This window comes from Nyctereutes procyonoides, unplaced genomic scaffold, assembly GCF_905146905.1.
Source record: "Nyctereutes procyonoides isolate TBG_1078 unplaced genomic scaffold, NYPRO_anot_genome, whole genome shotgun sequence".
In the NCBI taxonomy this organism is placed as follows: Eukaryota; Metazoa; Chordata; class Mammalia; order Carnivora; family Canidae; genus Nyctereutes; species Nyctereutes procyonoides.
Genome location: NW_026575037.1, coordinates 2,200,314 through 2,215,166, shown reverse-complemented (window position 1 = coordinate 2,215,166; position 14,853 = coordinate 2,200,314). Strand labels below are relative to the sequence as shown.

The 14,853-nt window shown below is 35.8% G+C and overlaps 1 protein-coding gene across 4 annotated transcripts in view; it reads right to left on the bottom strand.

The window, feature by feature from the left end:
- Nucleotides 1–14,853, bottom strand: part of RABGAP1L (RAB GTPase activating protein 1 like) — a 720,977-nt gene that overhangs the window by 564,192 nt on the left and 141,932 nt on the right. For all 4 annotated transcript variants that reach the window (XM_055319528.1, XM_055319527.1, XM_055319525.1 and 1 more), the window contains exon 11: nt 3,970–4,111. In XM_055319528.1, the coding sequence (XP_055175503.1) occupies nt 3,970–4,111 (142 nt within the window). The remainder of the gene's footprint in view (nt 1–3,969; nt 4,112–14,853) is intronic.

The window sequence follows — 14,853 nt, the reverse complement described above, 5'->3', positions numbered from 1 at the left end:
AAAATAAATTAAAGGTGTGCTTGTGTATCTGAAAGACTTCTGTTGAAGAGAATATTTTGGCTTCCAACAGGTTTTTCTACAATCTGTCCTTTAAAGAAGGATGTTTGGCTTCAGGCTGATATAATTGAAATATTTTATATCTAAAGGTCTTTTTTAATGCACTAGTTGATTTATATGCTAAAATCACTCTTCAAAAATGCTTTCACATAAAACAATGCTGTTTGGAAGATAAGAGTCTCATGTTATATTTTAATATTATGTTGCATTATAGTCTTCTACCCAAGGTGTTTGATGTTAGACAGATCTAGAATATGACCTGAAATATGTAAAGATCTAAAATATCTTGTCTGTAATATTAAAAATACTGCCTTTTAAGCAATTGAGAGTAGAGTTATATCAATTCAGTGGTTTAAAGAAGAATATCTTGATTTTATAGGTCATGAAAATTCACTGGCTTTAGGGTGAGACTAACATAGGTTTGTATTCTCTATATTATTATTAGCCCTCTGACCACAAATGATTTACCTAAAATCTTTTAGTCTATTTCCTCATATATTCTAAAAAGATGATATTACTTATTTCTCAGGACTAATGTAAAATATAAATTAGATCTATATCTAATAGATATTTATTTAAATAAAATAGATCTATTAAATATCTAATTCATTACATGCCACAAAGCAGATACTTAATCCATGTGAGTTAACCTTCTTTTAAGTTAGTGGATAGAAGGAATTTTTATTTACTAAATTATACAAGGTATTCCTGTTCAGTAGCACCTGTCATTCTATTATTTTTGTTTTCTCCCAATCCTAGTTCCATGTATTTTTCATTTCTAAAGAGAATGGCATTTTTGTAAGACATTAGCTGAAATCTCATGTTCAAATTACTTTCTGGTAGATACTTGTCACACCTGGTTTTTCTTCCTGAGCACATAGCTCAATTACATTCCCAAACCAGTGTTGTGGTTTTTGTTTACCAGAAAAGAATGTGCCTCTAAGTCTGGCCCAAAATCATCCTGCATGTGATCTCTGGTCTTTTCCTCTTTGTGTTGGCTGGGAAGGAGATGACTACAACAGTGTTTCTGGGAGTGTTATAGAGAATATAGTAGAGTCACACAATAAAAGTAAGGGGTGAACTCTGTGATCAAGAGAATACTAGGAAGTGATGTTGCATGACTCCAAAGCTAGGACATAAAAGGCACTACAGTTTCTACCTTGGTCTCCTGGATTGCTGTCTGGAGGCAGTTAGCCATTCTCCCACAACGACAGCCCCTACGGGGAGGCCTATGTGGAGAGGAAACAAAGTTGTTTGCCAACCAACAGCATCATTTTGGTAATTATGTGAATGGGCCCCTTTCAGGTCCACTCAGTGAAGTGAAGATGAGTACATACCCAGACAACACCTGATTCTTCATAAGACATTCTTAACCAGAACTGCCCACACAAACTACTCCCTAATTCCTGACCTTCAGAAACCATAAGAGATAATACAGGGTTTTTTGTTTTGTTTTGTTTTTAAGGTCCCCAAAAAAATTTTTTTAATGGATCACAGACAAATCATTAAGGAAAAAAACCTGACAAATAAGACTTTAGAAAACTTAAACTTTTGCTCTCCAAAAGACATTGTTCAAAAAATAAAAAGGCAAACTACAGAATGGAACAAAATATTTGCAAAACAGGGATCCCTGGGTGGCGCAGCGGTTTGGCGCCTGCCTTTGGCCCAGGGCGCGATCCTGGAGACCCGGGATCGAGTCCCACGTCGGGCTCCCGGTGCATGGAGCCTGCTTCTCCCTCTGCCTGTGTCTCTGCCTCTCTGCCTCTCTCTCTCTGTGACTATCATAAATAAAATAAATAAATAAAATAAATGATTTTTTTAAAAAAAACACATCTAATAATGGGTTTTTATCTATTTATATATACAGTGAGATGAAATCTGAAAAAATCAATCAGAAAACAACCCAATTTAAAAATGGGCAACAGATCTGAATAGACTGTTGATCAAGAAGATATACAAATGGCAAATACCATATGAAAAGTTGAACAACATGATGAGTCATTAGGGAAATTCAAATTAATATCACAAGATACACTATACACCCACTAGACTAGCTAAAATCTTAAGAACTGACAATACCAAATGTGGTTAAGGATATGGAGCAACTAACTCATATGCTACTGATAAGGATGGAAAAACAATGCAACTACTTTGAAAAACTAGCTTAATGGTTTCTTATAAAGTTAAATATGCCCTTACCAGAAGATCGAGCCAGTCCATTCCTAGGTGATTTACCCAAGAAAAATGAAAGCGGATATTCAACAAAGACTTGTACTCAAATATCCACAGCAGCTTTATTCCTTTTTTTTTTTTTTAGCAGCTTTATTCCTAATAGCCAATAGCTACAAACAGCTCAAACATCCATTAACTGGTGATAAGATAAATGAATTGTGGCATATCATTACAGTAAATTAATACCCAGCAACAAAAGGAACCAGCTACTGATACAACATAGATAAATCGCAAAAGATTTGCTACATGAAAGATGCTATATACAAAAGACTTGTACTATATGATTCCTTTTATATGAAGTTGTAGAAAAGGCAAAACATGGTGACAGAAAACAGATCAGTGGTTACCAAAGATCACAGGTAAGAAGAAAGGATGACTCCTGCGAAGGGGCATGAGGGAAATTTGGGGTGGGGGTGGCGGGTAAGGGATAGATTTTATATTATGGCACTGGTGGTGGTTATACAGATGTATCCATTTGCCAAAATTCAATGAACTATACAATTAAAATGGGTACACTGGGCACCTGGCTGCTTCAGTCAATAGAACATGGGACTCAATTTGGAAGTAGCCAGTTCAAGCCTCATGTTGGGTACAAAAGTTACTTAAAAATAAAATCTTCAAAAAAAAAAAAGATAAAATCTTCATGAATGAATGAATGAATAAATAAATAAATTAGTGCATTCTATTGTACAAAAACTATACCTTCACAACTTTGTATTAAACACTTAGAATAAAATCTAGCATGTAATAAACACTCAGTAAATATTAGTCAAAAATAACCATTATCTGCATGGCAACCAAATAAAGGAATGGTTTCAAAGAAAGATGCTTTTTTCAAAGATGACATATATTCAGAAATTTACTTTTAATTAGCCATACCCTATAAGCAGATAATTTAAGGGCTTCAAGCAAAGATCTGCCATTTAGTTCTAGCTTCTATAAGAAGAGTACCAAGCACAGAGCCAAATGAAGTGTGACTCTTGTGAGGTTGGTTAGCAGCTCTCAGTGGCATCCATGTAGTAAACAGAGTACATATCACGCTATTTCAAAAAACTGAGTAGTAAAATGATAAAACAACAAGAAAAAACAAGTCAGAACTAAATAATATCAAATGAGTAGTGGGGCATGATCTTTTTTTTTTTTAAAGATTTTGTTTATTTATTCATGCAAGACACAGAGAGAGAGAGAGGCAGAGACACACAGAGAGAGAAAAGCAGGCTCCATGCAGGGAGCCCAATGTGGGACTTCATCCTGGGACTCCGGGATCACACCGAGCTGAAGGCAGACACTCAACTGCCAAGCCGCCCAGACATCCCGTGGGGCATGATCTATCACTAAAATTCTAAAACCACTTGAGAGAAGGTGAAACTTTTCATTAAACACCTTAAAGATATTTGAAATAAAACAGGAAGCAAAATAGCAAAGTGAGGCTGTTAAATTTAAACAAATGTGTAAGTGGCACTGGAGCCTATATAACCAAGGAACCAATGGACCAAAATCTCTTTTGCATCTAGCAAAATTTAGCCTAAGAGTAAGAGAAACTAGGAATAATTATCATTCTTCTCTCACACCCCTCACAGACATACATGCACACCGACAAAAATACACACACCCCCCTTTGAGGGTTATAAGTAAAGCAGCTCTATAGAGAGAGAGAACTGAGTAAGTACCACTTCTTACCCTCTTCTGCTTCATCCTCCTGTGGTGACATTGGACCCCCTCCACTAGTGGGAGTGACTGGTTCCTCCTTCTCAGATTGTCGCTGAAGACTTACTACCTCATATATTGCATCTCCAGCATTGGCGTGACCTTTTCCCTCAGACTGAGAAAGATATAAACATATTATTTAGTATTAGAAATTTGAAGGAAATGCTATAAGATAGTATTTTCAAGGTTCATCAGAAATAGCTGAAATTAAGAAGAACATGTCATGTTTGATCTACTGCATGTCCTAAGTTAAGAAAGTTTTTTAAGTGTGTTGTTTTCTACATGATATTCTAAATGCATTATTCTTTGGGGCACCTGGGTGGCTCAGTGGTAGAAAGTCTGCCTTTGGTTCAGGTCGTGATCCTGGGGTCCTGGGATCGAGTCCCACATCAGGTTCCCCACAGGAGGCCTGCTTCTCCCTCTGCCTATGTCTCTGCCTCTGAGTGTGTGTGTCTCTCTCATGAATAACTAAAAATCTTTTTTAAAAAAATGCATTATTTAAAAAAATGCATTATTCTTCTATTATTATTTTAACTAATGAAACCTACTAACCATTTTGGTACACATTTTCTTTTTATCAAAAAAACCTGAAACGCCACAGATTCTAGAGCAGACAGATAAGTAATGCTAGATTTCTAGGACTGACTACACCTTGCATTGAGATAAAGAGATATCAGCTACATCCATCAAGTAATTCATGGAAGTAGGTAGATTTTATAAATTGTTTACATTTTTTTAAGATTATTTATTTACTCATTCATTCATTGATTCAGGATAGAGAGAGAGAGAGAGAGAGAGAGAGAGAGGCAGAGACTCAGGAGGAGGGAGAAGAAGAAGGCTCCACGCCGGGAGCCCGATGCAGGAATCGATCCCAGGACTCCAGGATTGCACCCTGGGCCAAAGGCAGGCGCCAAGCCGCTGAGCCACCCAGGGATCCCCAAATTGATTACATTTTAAACAGCCCTTTTCTAAAGAGGAAAAATTAAGGCAATTGCCAATTAAACTAGCATAGCCTACAAAGCCCTAGATAACCTAGCCCCATCTCTCTTCAGTTCATACCCATAGTTTGGTTACTACATTCCAATCACTCTGGCCTTGTTTCAGCTCCAGGAACCTTTAGGTCTTTTCCAATTCAAGATCCTGGGACATCCTTTTCTCACTGCCAAAAATAGCCTTTCTAACTCCCATCAATCTTATATCTTTACCTCTAATATCACTCCTAAAAAATATCTGAGCTAAGTTCCTCATGTTTTAATACTTTTCATTCCCTGCCCTTCCCCTTCACTGTATTACCATGATGTAATTACACATTTATTATTATATTTATTTGTTTAATGGCAGTCTTGTCATAAGACAGTAAGCATCATAAGGGCAAGGACTTAACTGATTTTCAATCAGAAATAATATAGTACCTGACACACAGTAGGTACTCAACAAGAATCAGTAGCATGAATGACTAATACTAAAACATATGAATTTCGGAATCAACTTGACCTGTATGTGAATTCAAATTTCACTACTAATAAGACGGTTAGTCTTGAACAAATTACTTAATTTTGCTGAGTCACAGTATCTATATCAACTAATTCATGGTTGATTCATTCAAAGTACATTAAATACTGTAGACATTTACCAAAGTAATGAAACAAATATTTAATAACACTTGTTACTATTTTAACATTTATAGCACATTAGACTCTAAAAAAAAAACCAAGAATAATATAGGCATAAAGGGAGATAAAATTATCTCTAATATCTACCTATACTAAAATCCATTTAAATTATAAAAATATAACTACTAATTATTCACTGTTTTCAAGAATTAATTCTGAACCACAAATCAAATTTCAGGTGCATCTTCAAATCAATTAGCAAATAATAAAAGTTAAAAATTGTCTACTGCATTAAAAAAGAGAAAACAGCCATGAAAAGTTATGGTGTAAGCCAACCAAATTTTTATTGCGTTTCTCCTATACTCAAGAAACAGAGACCTCAATCCCTAAAGCAACAACTAAAGTGATATAAGGCAATAGAGTAAAAATGAAATACGAACTGCATGATCAAATAACTGGAAGGAAAGGAAAAAGAAAGAAATGAAAACAGAAAACTAATATAATGACAGACCTAAATTCAGACATATCAATAATTATATTAAACATAAATGGCCTAACCATGCCAATTAAAAGACAAAAACTGTCCAATTATATTAAAAAACAAGACAGAATTGCATTCTATCTAAAAAAAACTTTAAATATAATAATATAGGTAAGTTAAAGTAAAATGGAGGAAGAAGCTATGCCATGAAAACACTCATCAAAAGAAAACTGAAGAGACTATATCAATATAAGATAGACTACCAGACAAGAAAAAACATCACTAGGAGTAAAGAAGGTCATAACAATGTTAAAAGAATCAATTCAATGAAAACACAAAAGCATCTTATAAGTAAATTCACCTAACAACTGGACAATATAAATACCTGATAAAACTGGAAGGAGATGGACAAACCCATATTTATAATTGGAGATTTCACAGTTTCTCACAATAATCACAAAAAACGTATATAAAAATATAGCAAGGTTATAGAAGAATTGAACATCAACAATAAAATCTAATATATATCGACCACTGCACAACACAAAGGCAGAGTACACATCCTTTTCAAATGCACATGGAACTTTTCTCCAAGATAAACTACTTCCTGGGTTATAACACAATCTTTAAAAAAGTTTTAAAAATTGAATTGTAAAATACCTATTTGGTATTACAAATTAAACCATTAATTGTATTATACAATTAAACTGGAATCAGTAAGAGAAATATATCTGAAAAATCTCCAAATACTTAAAAATAAAGTAACATTTCTAAATAATCCATGGATCAAAGTCAAAGAGAAATGTTAAATTACAAAATATTCTGAACTCAACAAAAATGAAAATAAAACAAATCAAAATTAGTGGAACATCTAAACAGTGAGTAGAGATTTAGAGCTATAAGTGCTTATATTACCAAACACCCCAAAATCATAATTTAACTTTCTACCTTAAAGAAAAGGAAATGCAAAATAACCCAAAGCAAGAGAAAGAAGGAAATAAACAGCACAAATCAATAAAAACCAAAATGTAGTTCTTAGCCAAGATCAATAAAATGATAAACCTCTAGCTAAACTGACCAAGCAAAAAAGAAAGTACAAATTACTGGTAACTAGGAAAATAGTGTATATCACTTGTAGAGACCCCACAATTATCAAAATGAATAATGCAAACATCCCTATGCATATTAATTGGACAGCTTAAATATAATGAACCAATACTCTGAAAGCTAAAAAATATATCCACACTTACCCAGGAAGAAATACATAACCTGTATTAAAGAAATTGAATCTGTAAGTTACATCCTCTCTGAAATGAAAACTTCAGGTTCATATAATTTCAATGACAAATACTACTAAATATTTAAAGAAATAACAACACCAATGCTATTTTTTAAAAAATCTTCAGGGGCACCTGGGTGAGAGTCAGTGACTCTTGATTTTGGCTCAGGTCATGACGTCAAGGTCGTGAGATCGAGCCCGGCATTGCGCTCCACTGACTCAGTGGGAGTCTGCTTGAGATGTTTTCCCTTTCTATCTGCCCCTTCCACTCTCAAATAAATCAATCTTTTTTTTTTAATCTCCAAGGAAATATAAAAAAGGGATTCCCAATTCATTATACAAGGTCATTTCTCTGAGACCAAAACTAAAGAAGGTATTACAAGAAAAAAAAATCACAGACCACTATCCCTCATAAAAAAAATAGACGAAAATCCTCAATCAAGTATTAATAAAATCCAGCAACATAGTTTATAGTTACAAATATATATCAAAACCAGTGAGGTTTATCTGGGAAATGCAACAATACTTCAACATTGAATATATCAATATAGGGACACCTGGGTGGCTCAGTGGTTGAGCATCTGCCTCTAGCTCAGGGAATGATCCCCAGGTCCTGGGATCGAGTCCCACATCCAGCTCCCCATGGAGAGCCTGCTTCTCCCTCTGCCTATGTCTCTGCCTCTCTCTCTCTGTGTTTCTTACTAATTAATTTTTTAAATCTTTTAAAGGAAAATCAATATAATCCAACATATTCACAAACTAAAGAAGAATGACATATGATCAATAAATACAAAAAGGCATTTGAGAAAATTCAGCATTCATTTATTTACATTCAGTAAACTGGGAATACAAGGGAGTTTTCTCAACCTGATAAACAGTATCTATGATAAGCCTACAAATAACGTCACTCTTAATGGTAAAACACTGAATGCTTTCCTCCTAACACTAAGAACACAATAAGGACATAGATTGTCACCACTCCCACTGATTATCATACAGAAGTCCTAGCTAGTGCAATAAAGCAAGAAAAAGAAAGAAAAGGCACACAGATTGGAAAGGAAGAAGTAAAATAGTTTTTACTTATAAACAATGTTATTCCTTGTCAGAAGTCAACAAACTTTTTCTATAAAAAGCTAGATAGGAACATTTTATGCTTTGCAAACCATATGGTCTCAGTCACAACTACTGAACTTTGTTATTGTGGATAAGTGTGTTACAATAGTGGTAAAATATTTCATCTGGACTTAGTTTACTATGCAAGCATAACTGACTCTATTACTATAATCTCATTAATCTCATGTAGATCTAAACATTATATCCACCAGTTGAGTTTCAAAATGAATTTTTAAATAAAATATACTTTTTGTTTCCAATATTCACTTATTTTTGGATAACTAAAAATCTACCTGTCTGTATTTGTAAAATAAATTATCTAGTTCATGTTAGAACTAATTAGAGTACTTTGAAACACATAAATACATGGCAGGTGCTCAATGAGAGTGTAGTTGATTCAACATTACAAAGATTCATCATACTTACACAAATAAACTCTAATTTTTTCCAATGGTTACTATCATCAAATACAAAGAACAATAATGCTTTTATCTCTATTCAGAATCTTTTTTTAATTTTTTTTATTTATTTATGATAGTCACAGAGAGAGAGAGAGAGAGAGAGGCAGAGACACAGGCAGAGGGAGAAGCAGGCTCCATGCATCGGGAGCCCGATGTGGGATTCGATCCCGGGTCGCCAGGATCGCGCCCTGGGCCAAAGGCAGGCGCCAAACCGCTGCGCCACCCAGGGATCCCCTCTATTCAGAATCTTTAGGATAGGGTCCAAGAATCTGAGTTTTTTAAAGAGCCACAAGTGATTCTGATGAAAGGCTAAATTGTGAACATTTGCCTATAAGAACTCTTGTTCTTAACAAAAATGTCTATGTTTAAAAAAATCACAACTCATATAACAATCAAATAGTCTCACTAAGCTGCAGTATATATAATAACATGGAAAAAATACACCTGCAAGCAGCTTCTATTTGACTCTACACAACTGAGGTTTGGGGGATCCCTGGGTGGTTCAGTGGTTTTGCACCTGCCTTTGGCCCAGGGCGCGATCCTGGAGTCCCAGGATCGAGTCCCGCGTCGGGCTCCTGGCATGGAGCCTGCTTCTCCCTCTGCCTCTCTCTCTCTCTCTCTCTTTCTCTCTCTCGCTCTCTATGTCTATCATAAATAAATAAAAATAAATCTTTAAAAAAATCACTTAAAAAAAAAAAACAACAACAACTGAGATTTGTAAAACAAAGCCAATCCTAAACAAAACTGTTGAGTTAGTAAAACATTTGCCTTCCATGGCTTTTTATTTTCCCACACACACATAAGTAATCCCTTCAACCTTGTTAATTTTCATATTTCTGCAATTAGAACAGTTATTCCTATCCAGTTACTTACTCTTACTTTTTTTCTAGTTTTATTGAGCTATAATTGACATACATTATATAAATTTAAGGTGTACAACATAATGATTTTATACATCATATACATTGGGAAATAATCTCTACAATAAGTTTAGTTACTATCCACCACCTCACATAGTTACTTTTGGCTATACTAACTGATTATATTTTGATTTAAATACACTTAAATCAACATGCATCTTCAAAATGGAATTTTCCTTTTGTGCTTTTAAACTGTGTTAAAAAAAAAAAAAATCACAGGCCCCAAACAGCGTCACTTAGACCAAGTTTCCAAACCAGTACTTAACACATAATCTAACTCTGATTCCAACAATCCCCATAAATGTAGCCTTAAACAGTTAGTCAAAAATTTTTCAATCCATTCCAGTGTTCTGCCACCTGGGTCCTCTCTACCCTACAATGAAAGATAGGGTAATCTATAATGATAAGACATCTGATTTCTCCCTAGACAGTGCCCTACCTGTAACAACCTGTTATTCTTTTACAGTAACTTTCTTACCCTCATCATTCTATAAAAATTTTCCATTTTATATAACTCTTTGGAGCATTCTACTTGTTAGATGGGGTACTGCCCAATTCATGAATTGCTGAATAAAGAAAATTAGATCTTCAAACATGTTTAGTTGAATTTTGTTATTTAACAGATTTGGTGGCAGTGGCGGGATCTCAAGTAAACTTCTGACAGCACTCAGGGACAATGAGAAACAAGGCAAACCCTTTGAGTTCATTGAGTTTCTTGTCATTTTGAGGGCCTGAGAGTTGCCTTTTTGTTTGCACTCAAGCTCCTGATCTGATTGGCTGTCCTTCACAGTCAGGTCAGCTTGAGCTGGCAGATGGTTATGCACAGAACCCAAAAGAGCTAGTAGTTCTGCCTAGAGCCCAGTGAGGATGGCAATTTTGCCCAGAGCACAACTGAGCTGGCAGAAAGGTCTGCCTAGAACCAAGCCCCCAATCTTTCAGACCACAATCCCCTGGGTAGAAATCCTCAGCAAGGTTCTACAAGAATTGTCAGTGGTGTGCACAGGACCTTCTTGAGGCCAAGACATGGTACTGCTAATATATTAAAGCATATGTTTGTTCATCTTGTTTTATGTAAATAAACACTAATGCTAGTGGGAATCTTGGAAGCAAAAAAGCCATAAAAAATTGGTGGGTACAGGTCAAGTATTTGACAACTGTTAGAGCACTTACCACTTGAAGATCCTTGTGGTAGGATCAGGTCACAGATGGATTAGATTAACACTAGGTCATCTGACAACATCAAGAAAACTTTTGTGCTGCAAGGTAAATAGTAAAACATGCACAATCCCCAGCCCCGCAGCACATAACTTTTAGGTATTAGTTGGTTCTGAGAAATCCAAAGACCTAGCTAATGGGATACTTACATTCTAAAGAGTCAAGCACATCTGCTTATTTTATGTCTAAGAATTATAATCCTAAAGGTTATAGATATCTAGCAAGATGAAAAAAAATTTTATTAAAAATAACCTAGAATTTACAGTGGCCATCATGGGGAATGTTCAGTTAGACAAGACTGTTCATTTAAAAAGTATAGTTGAGAGGTGCTTGGGTGGCTCAGTCAGTTAAGCATCTGCCTTCAGCTCAGGTCATGATCCCAGGGTCCTGGGATCCTGAGCAGGGAGCCTGCTTCTCCCTCTCCTCCTTGCTTGTGCTGTCACTATCTCTGTCTCTCTCGCAAATAAATAAAATCTTTAAAAAATAAAAGGTGTAGTTAAAAGTAAGGGTTCTCAGGTTAAAAAGATTGGGAAGCCTATTTTAATTGGTTTGAAGAAGCTTCCTAAAAGGCTTCAAGATTCTAAATTAGCTTCACTGAAAGATTCATTACAATACAAGCAATACCTAAGACAAAAAACTGTAAGACTGACATAATTCCTACTGCTCCCTTCTAGCTTTTTTTTACTCACTGTCTACTAATTTCTGTCTGAACTGCCTTTACACTCTAAAGAGAAAGTTACCTTTTAAAATAAAACTAGGGGATCCCTGGGTGGCTCAGCGGTTTAGCACCTGCCTTTGGCCCAGGGCATGATCCTGCAGTCCCGGGATCAAGTCCCACATCCGGCTCCCTGCATGAAGCCTCCTTCTCCCTCTGCCTGTGTCTCTGCCATTCTGTCTCTCATAAAAAAATTTTTTTAATTAAAAAAATAAATAATAAAAAATAAAACTACCTGAGGTTAAAATAAAACTACCCTCCTCAGATATCTTCCACATCTTGGTCAAAGAGGGAGCTTTATGACAAAATTTATTAACACAAAGGAGGATCTTCAAAAGATTTTTGTTGTTATTAACAGATCACCCCCAGGCCTAGTCAAGAAGGGAAAATAAAAATTCACATGATCTCATCCTTTTCAAAGCCAGAACCACTGGTTATTAATTTCACTCTTAGGAATAACTATGTATTTCTGGCCCATCTCACTTTACATCCCAATAACACAGCTTGGACTTTTTGCCTGCCTTGGGACATGCAGGTAGTTGTTTCTTTGGCTATCTTGGGGAATGGTCCTAGCTCTTGTAAAATTGTATCCTTTACACCCTATTTGAGGTCCTTGAGGTCCATGAGGTTGGTTATTACTTCCAAAAATCTTTACTGTTTGTCTCAGTCAAAACCTGACAAGATATTTTTAAAAGACTTAATAACTATAATCAGAAATTTGGTCAAACTGGAAAGCTGATATCCAGGGCCTGATAGAGATTTTTTTAGACCTTTTCCCCTAAGCTAAATGTAGCCAAAGGAAAAAAAGACATTCTCACAGATATATAGGTTTGTTAGTACTATGATATCATTTAGGCAGCAACAAAATTCTGTGAGAAATTAGAAACTGCTGTCCTTTCTTTACAAAATTAGTCTTTACAGGTCCAAAGCTGTGATTCCAAAAATAATTCAAAGACCACCAATCCCCTTCACCAATCCCAAAACATCCCCTATTTATCTCAGAAGGTTTACAAATATTGTAAAAATTCTTACCTTAAGGAAATGAAAGTCTTCTAGAAAATGGTTATTTTTTCCCTGTGCATTTATTTTTTTTTAAGATTTTTTATTTATTTATTCATGATAGACAGAGACAGAGAGAGAGAGAGGCAGAGACACAGGCAGAGGGAGAAGCAGGCTCCATGCCGTAAACCCGATGCGGGACTCAATCCCGGGACTCCAGGATCACACCCTGGGCCAAAGGCAGGCGCTAAACCGCTAAGCCACCCAGGGGATCCCCTTCCCTGTGCATTTAAAATGAAAATGTTCAGTGTTCTACCGAGTCATCTCTGAGACTTTCTTATCTAGCCTATCTCTTTAAAATGCAAATTGCAGGCAGGTTTTTCTTAACAAGACAAGAAGGAAAGGCCATTTAAAACTTGACTTGCCAAGGACAAATACAAATCTTTAGTAGCTTCTCCACAATTATTAAAAGAAAGCATTAGTCATCTATACCAATAACCCTAACTTATTCCATCTACCAGAAAAACTAAGATACAAATTTTATAACTAAAAGTTACACTTAAAAAAATAAAAATAAAAAAAATAAATAAAAGTTACACTTAATGTCAGCAAGCCCTCTTGTTCAACCACAGACCCAAACAGTTAAAACCAGAAATAGACAAGACTACTCAACAAGTCATGCTGTAACCATAAACTACTATATTTATTTCTTATTACACTTTCAGGTGGCACTGACAAAAATACTTTGTAATGAACAGAACATTCCAACTACACCCTGATAGCAATCAAATACTTCAAAGACCACATCCCAAATGTCCCCGTTCCCGCCCAGGATCTTGAGCTGAACACATAAGGAGCCCCCACCCATGATCACACACTCTTTGCCTGCTCTTTTGCATGTACACCCCTGAACCTCCTCCAATGAAACCCTAGGTGTCCATCTCGCCAGTAGATGTTGGTTTTTAAGGCTTGAGTCTGCCACCTTCCCAGAACTTGAAATATATTTCTCCCTTTCTCTTCTCTTTTCCAAATCCTTGTCTCCTGAGTTACTGGCTTCTCTTGTGACAAGTTTATTCAGGTTTGTTTGGCAACAATGTTAGCAATACTAGCCAGGTGCTATCCTATTGATTTGTCCAGCCCCCATGGAATTCCCTGGTTCAGATGGCTGGGGCTGTCTTTAAAAAAATAAAGAAAGAATTTTAAAAGCAGCAACTGAAGACAGTTACATACATACATACATATATACAAACAAGGGGATCCCTGGGTGGCGCAGTGGTTTAGCGCCTGCCTTTGGCCCAGGGCGCGATCCTGGAGACCCGGGATCGAATCCCACATCAGGCTCCCGGTGCATGGAGCCTGCTTCTCCCTCTGCCTATGTCTCTGCCTCCCTCTCTCTCTCACTGTGTGCCTATCATAAATAAATAAAATAAAATAAAAAACAATAACATATATACAAACAAGGCAGTGTGTGTTTCCCTTACATCCTTAAGGGAAATCTCATAAGGCTTTCACAAGTTTTTCAGCAGAAATTGCAGGCCAGAAGGGACTGGCATGATATATTTGATATATTTTAAATACTGAAAGAAAAAAAAACCCTGCAATCATGAATCATGAACTCTATCCAGCTAGATATCATTCAGAATAGAAGGACAGAGCTTCCCAAACAAAAGTTGAAGCAATTCATCACCACTAAACAATCACTACAAGAAATGCTAAAGGAAACTCTTTGAGTGGCTATAAGTACAAGAAAAGTAGGAAGCACAAAAGTAATAAAATTAAGTATATCAATAGGGACTCACAAAATAAAAGGATGTAAAGTATGATACCATATACCTAAAACATGGAGGAAGAGCAAAAAATATGTTCAAATTTAAGTAACAATAAACTTAATACAGATTGCTATAGGCAGATGTTATAAATAACCCTAATGGTAACCATAAATCAAAAACTGGTAATAAGTATGCAAAAAATAAAGAGAAAGGAATCAGAGTATATCACTAAATAAAAGCAGCAAACCAAGAGAGGAGAGAACAAGAAAAAACAGAGAAGAAATACAAAAAT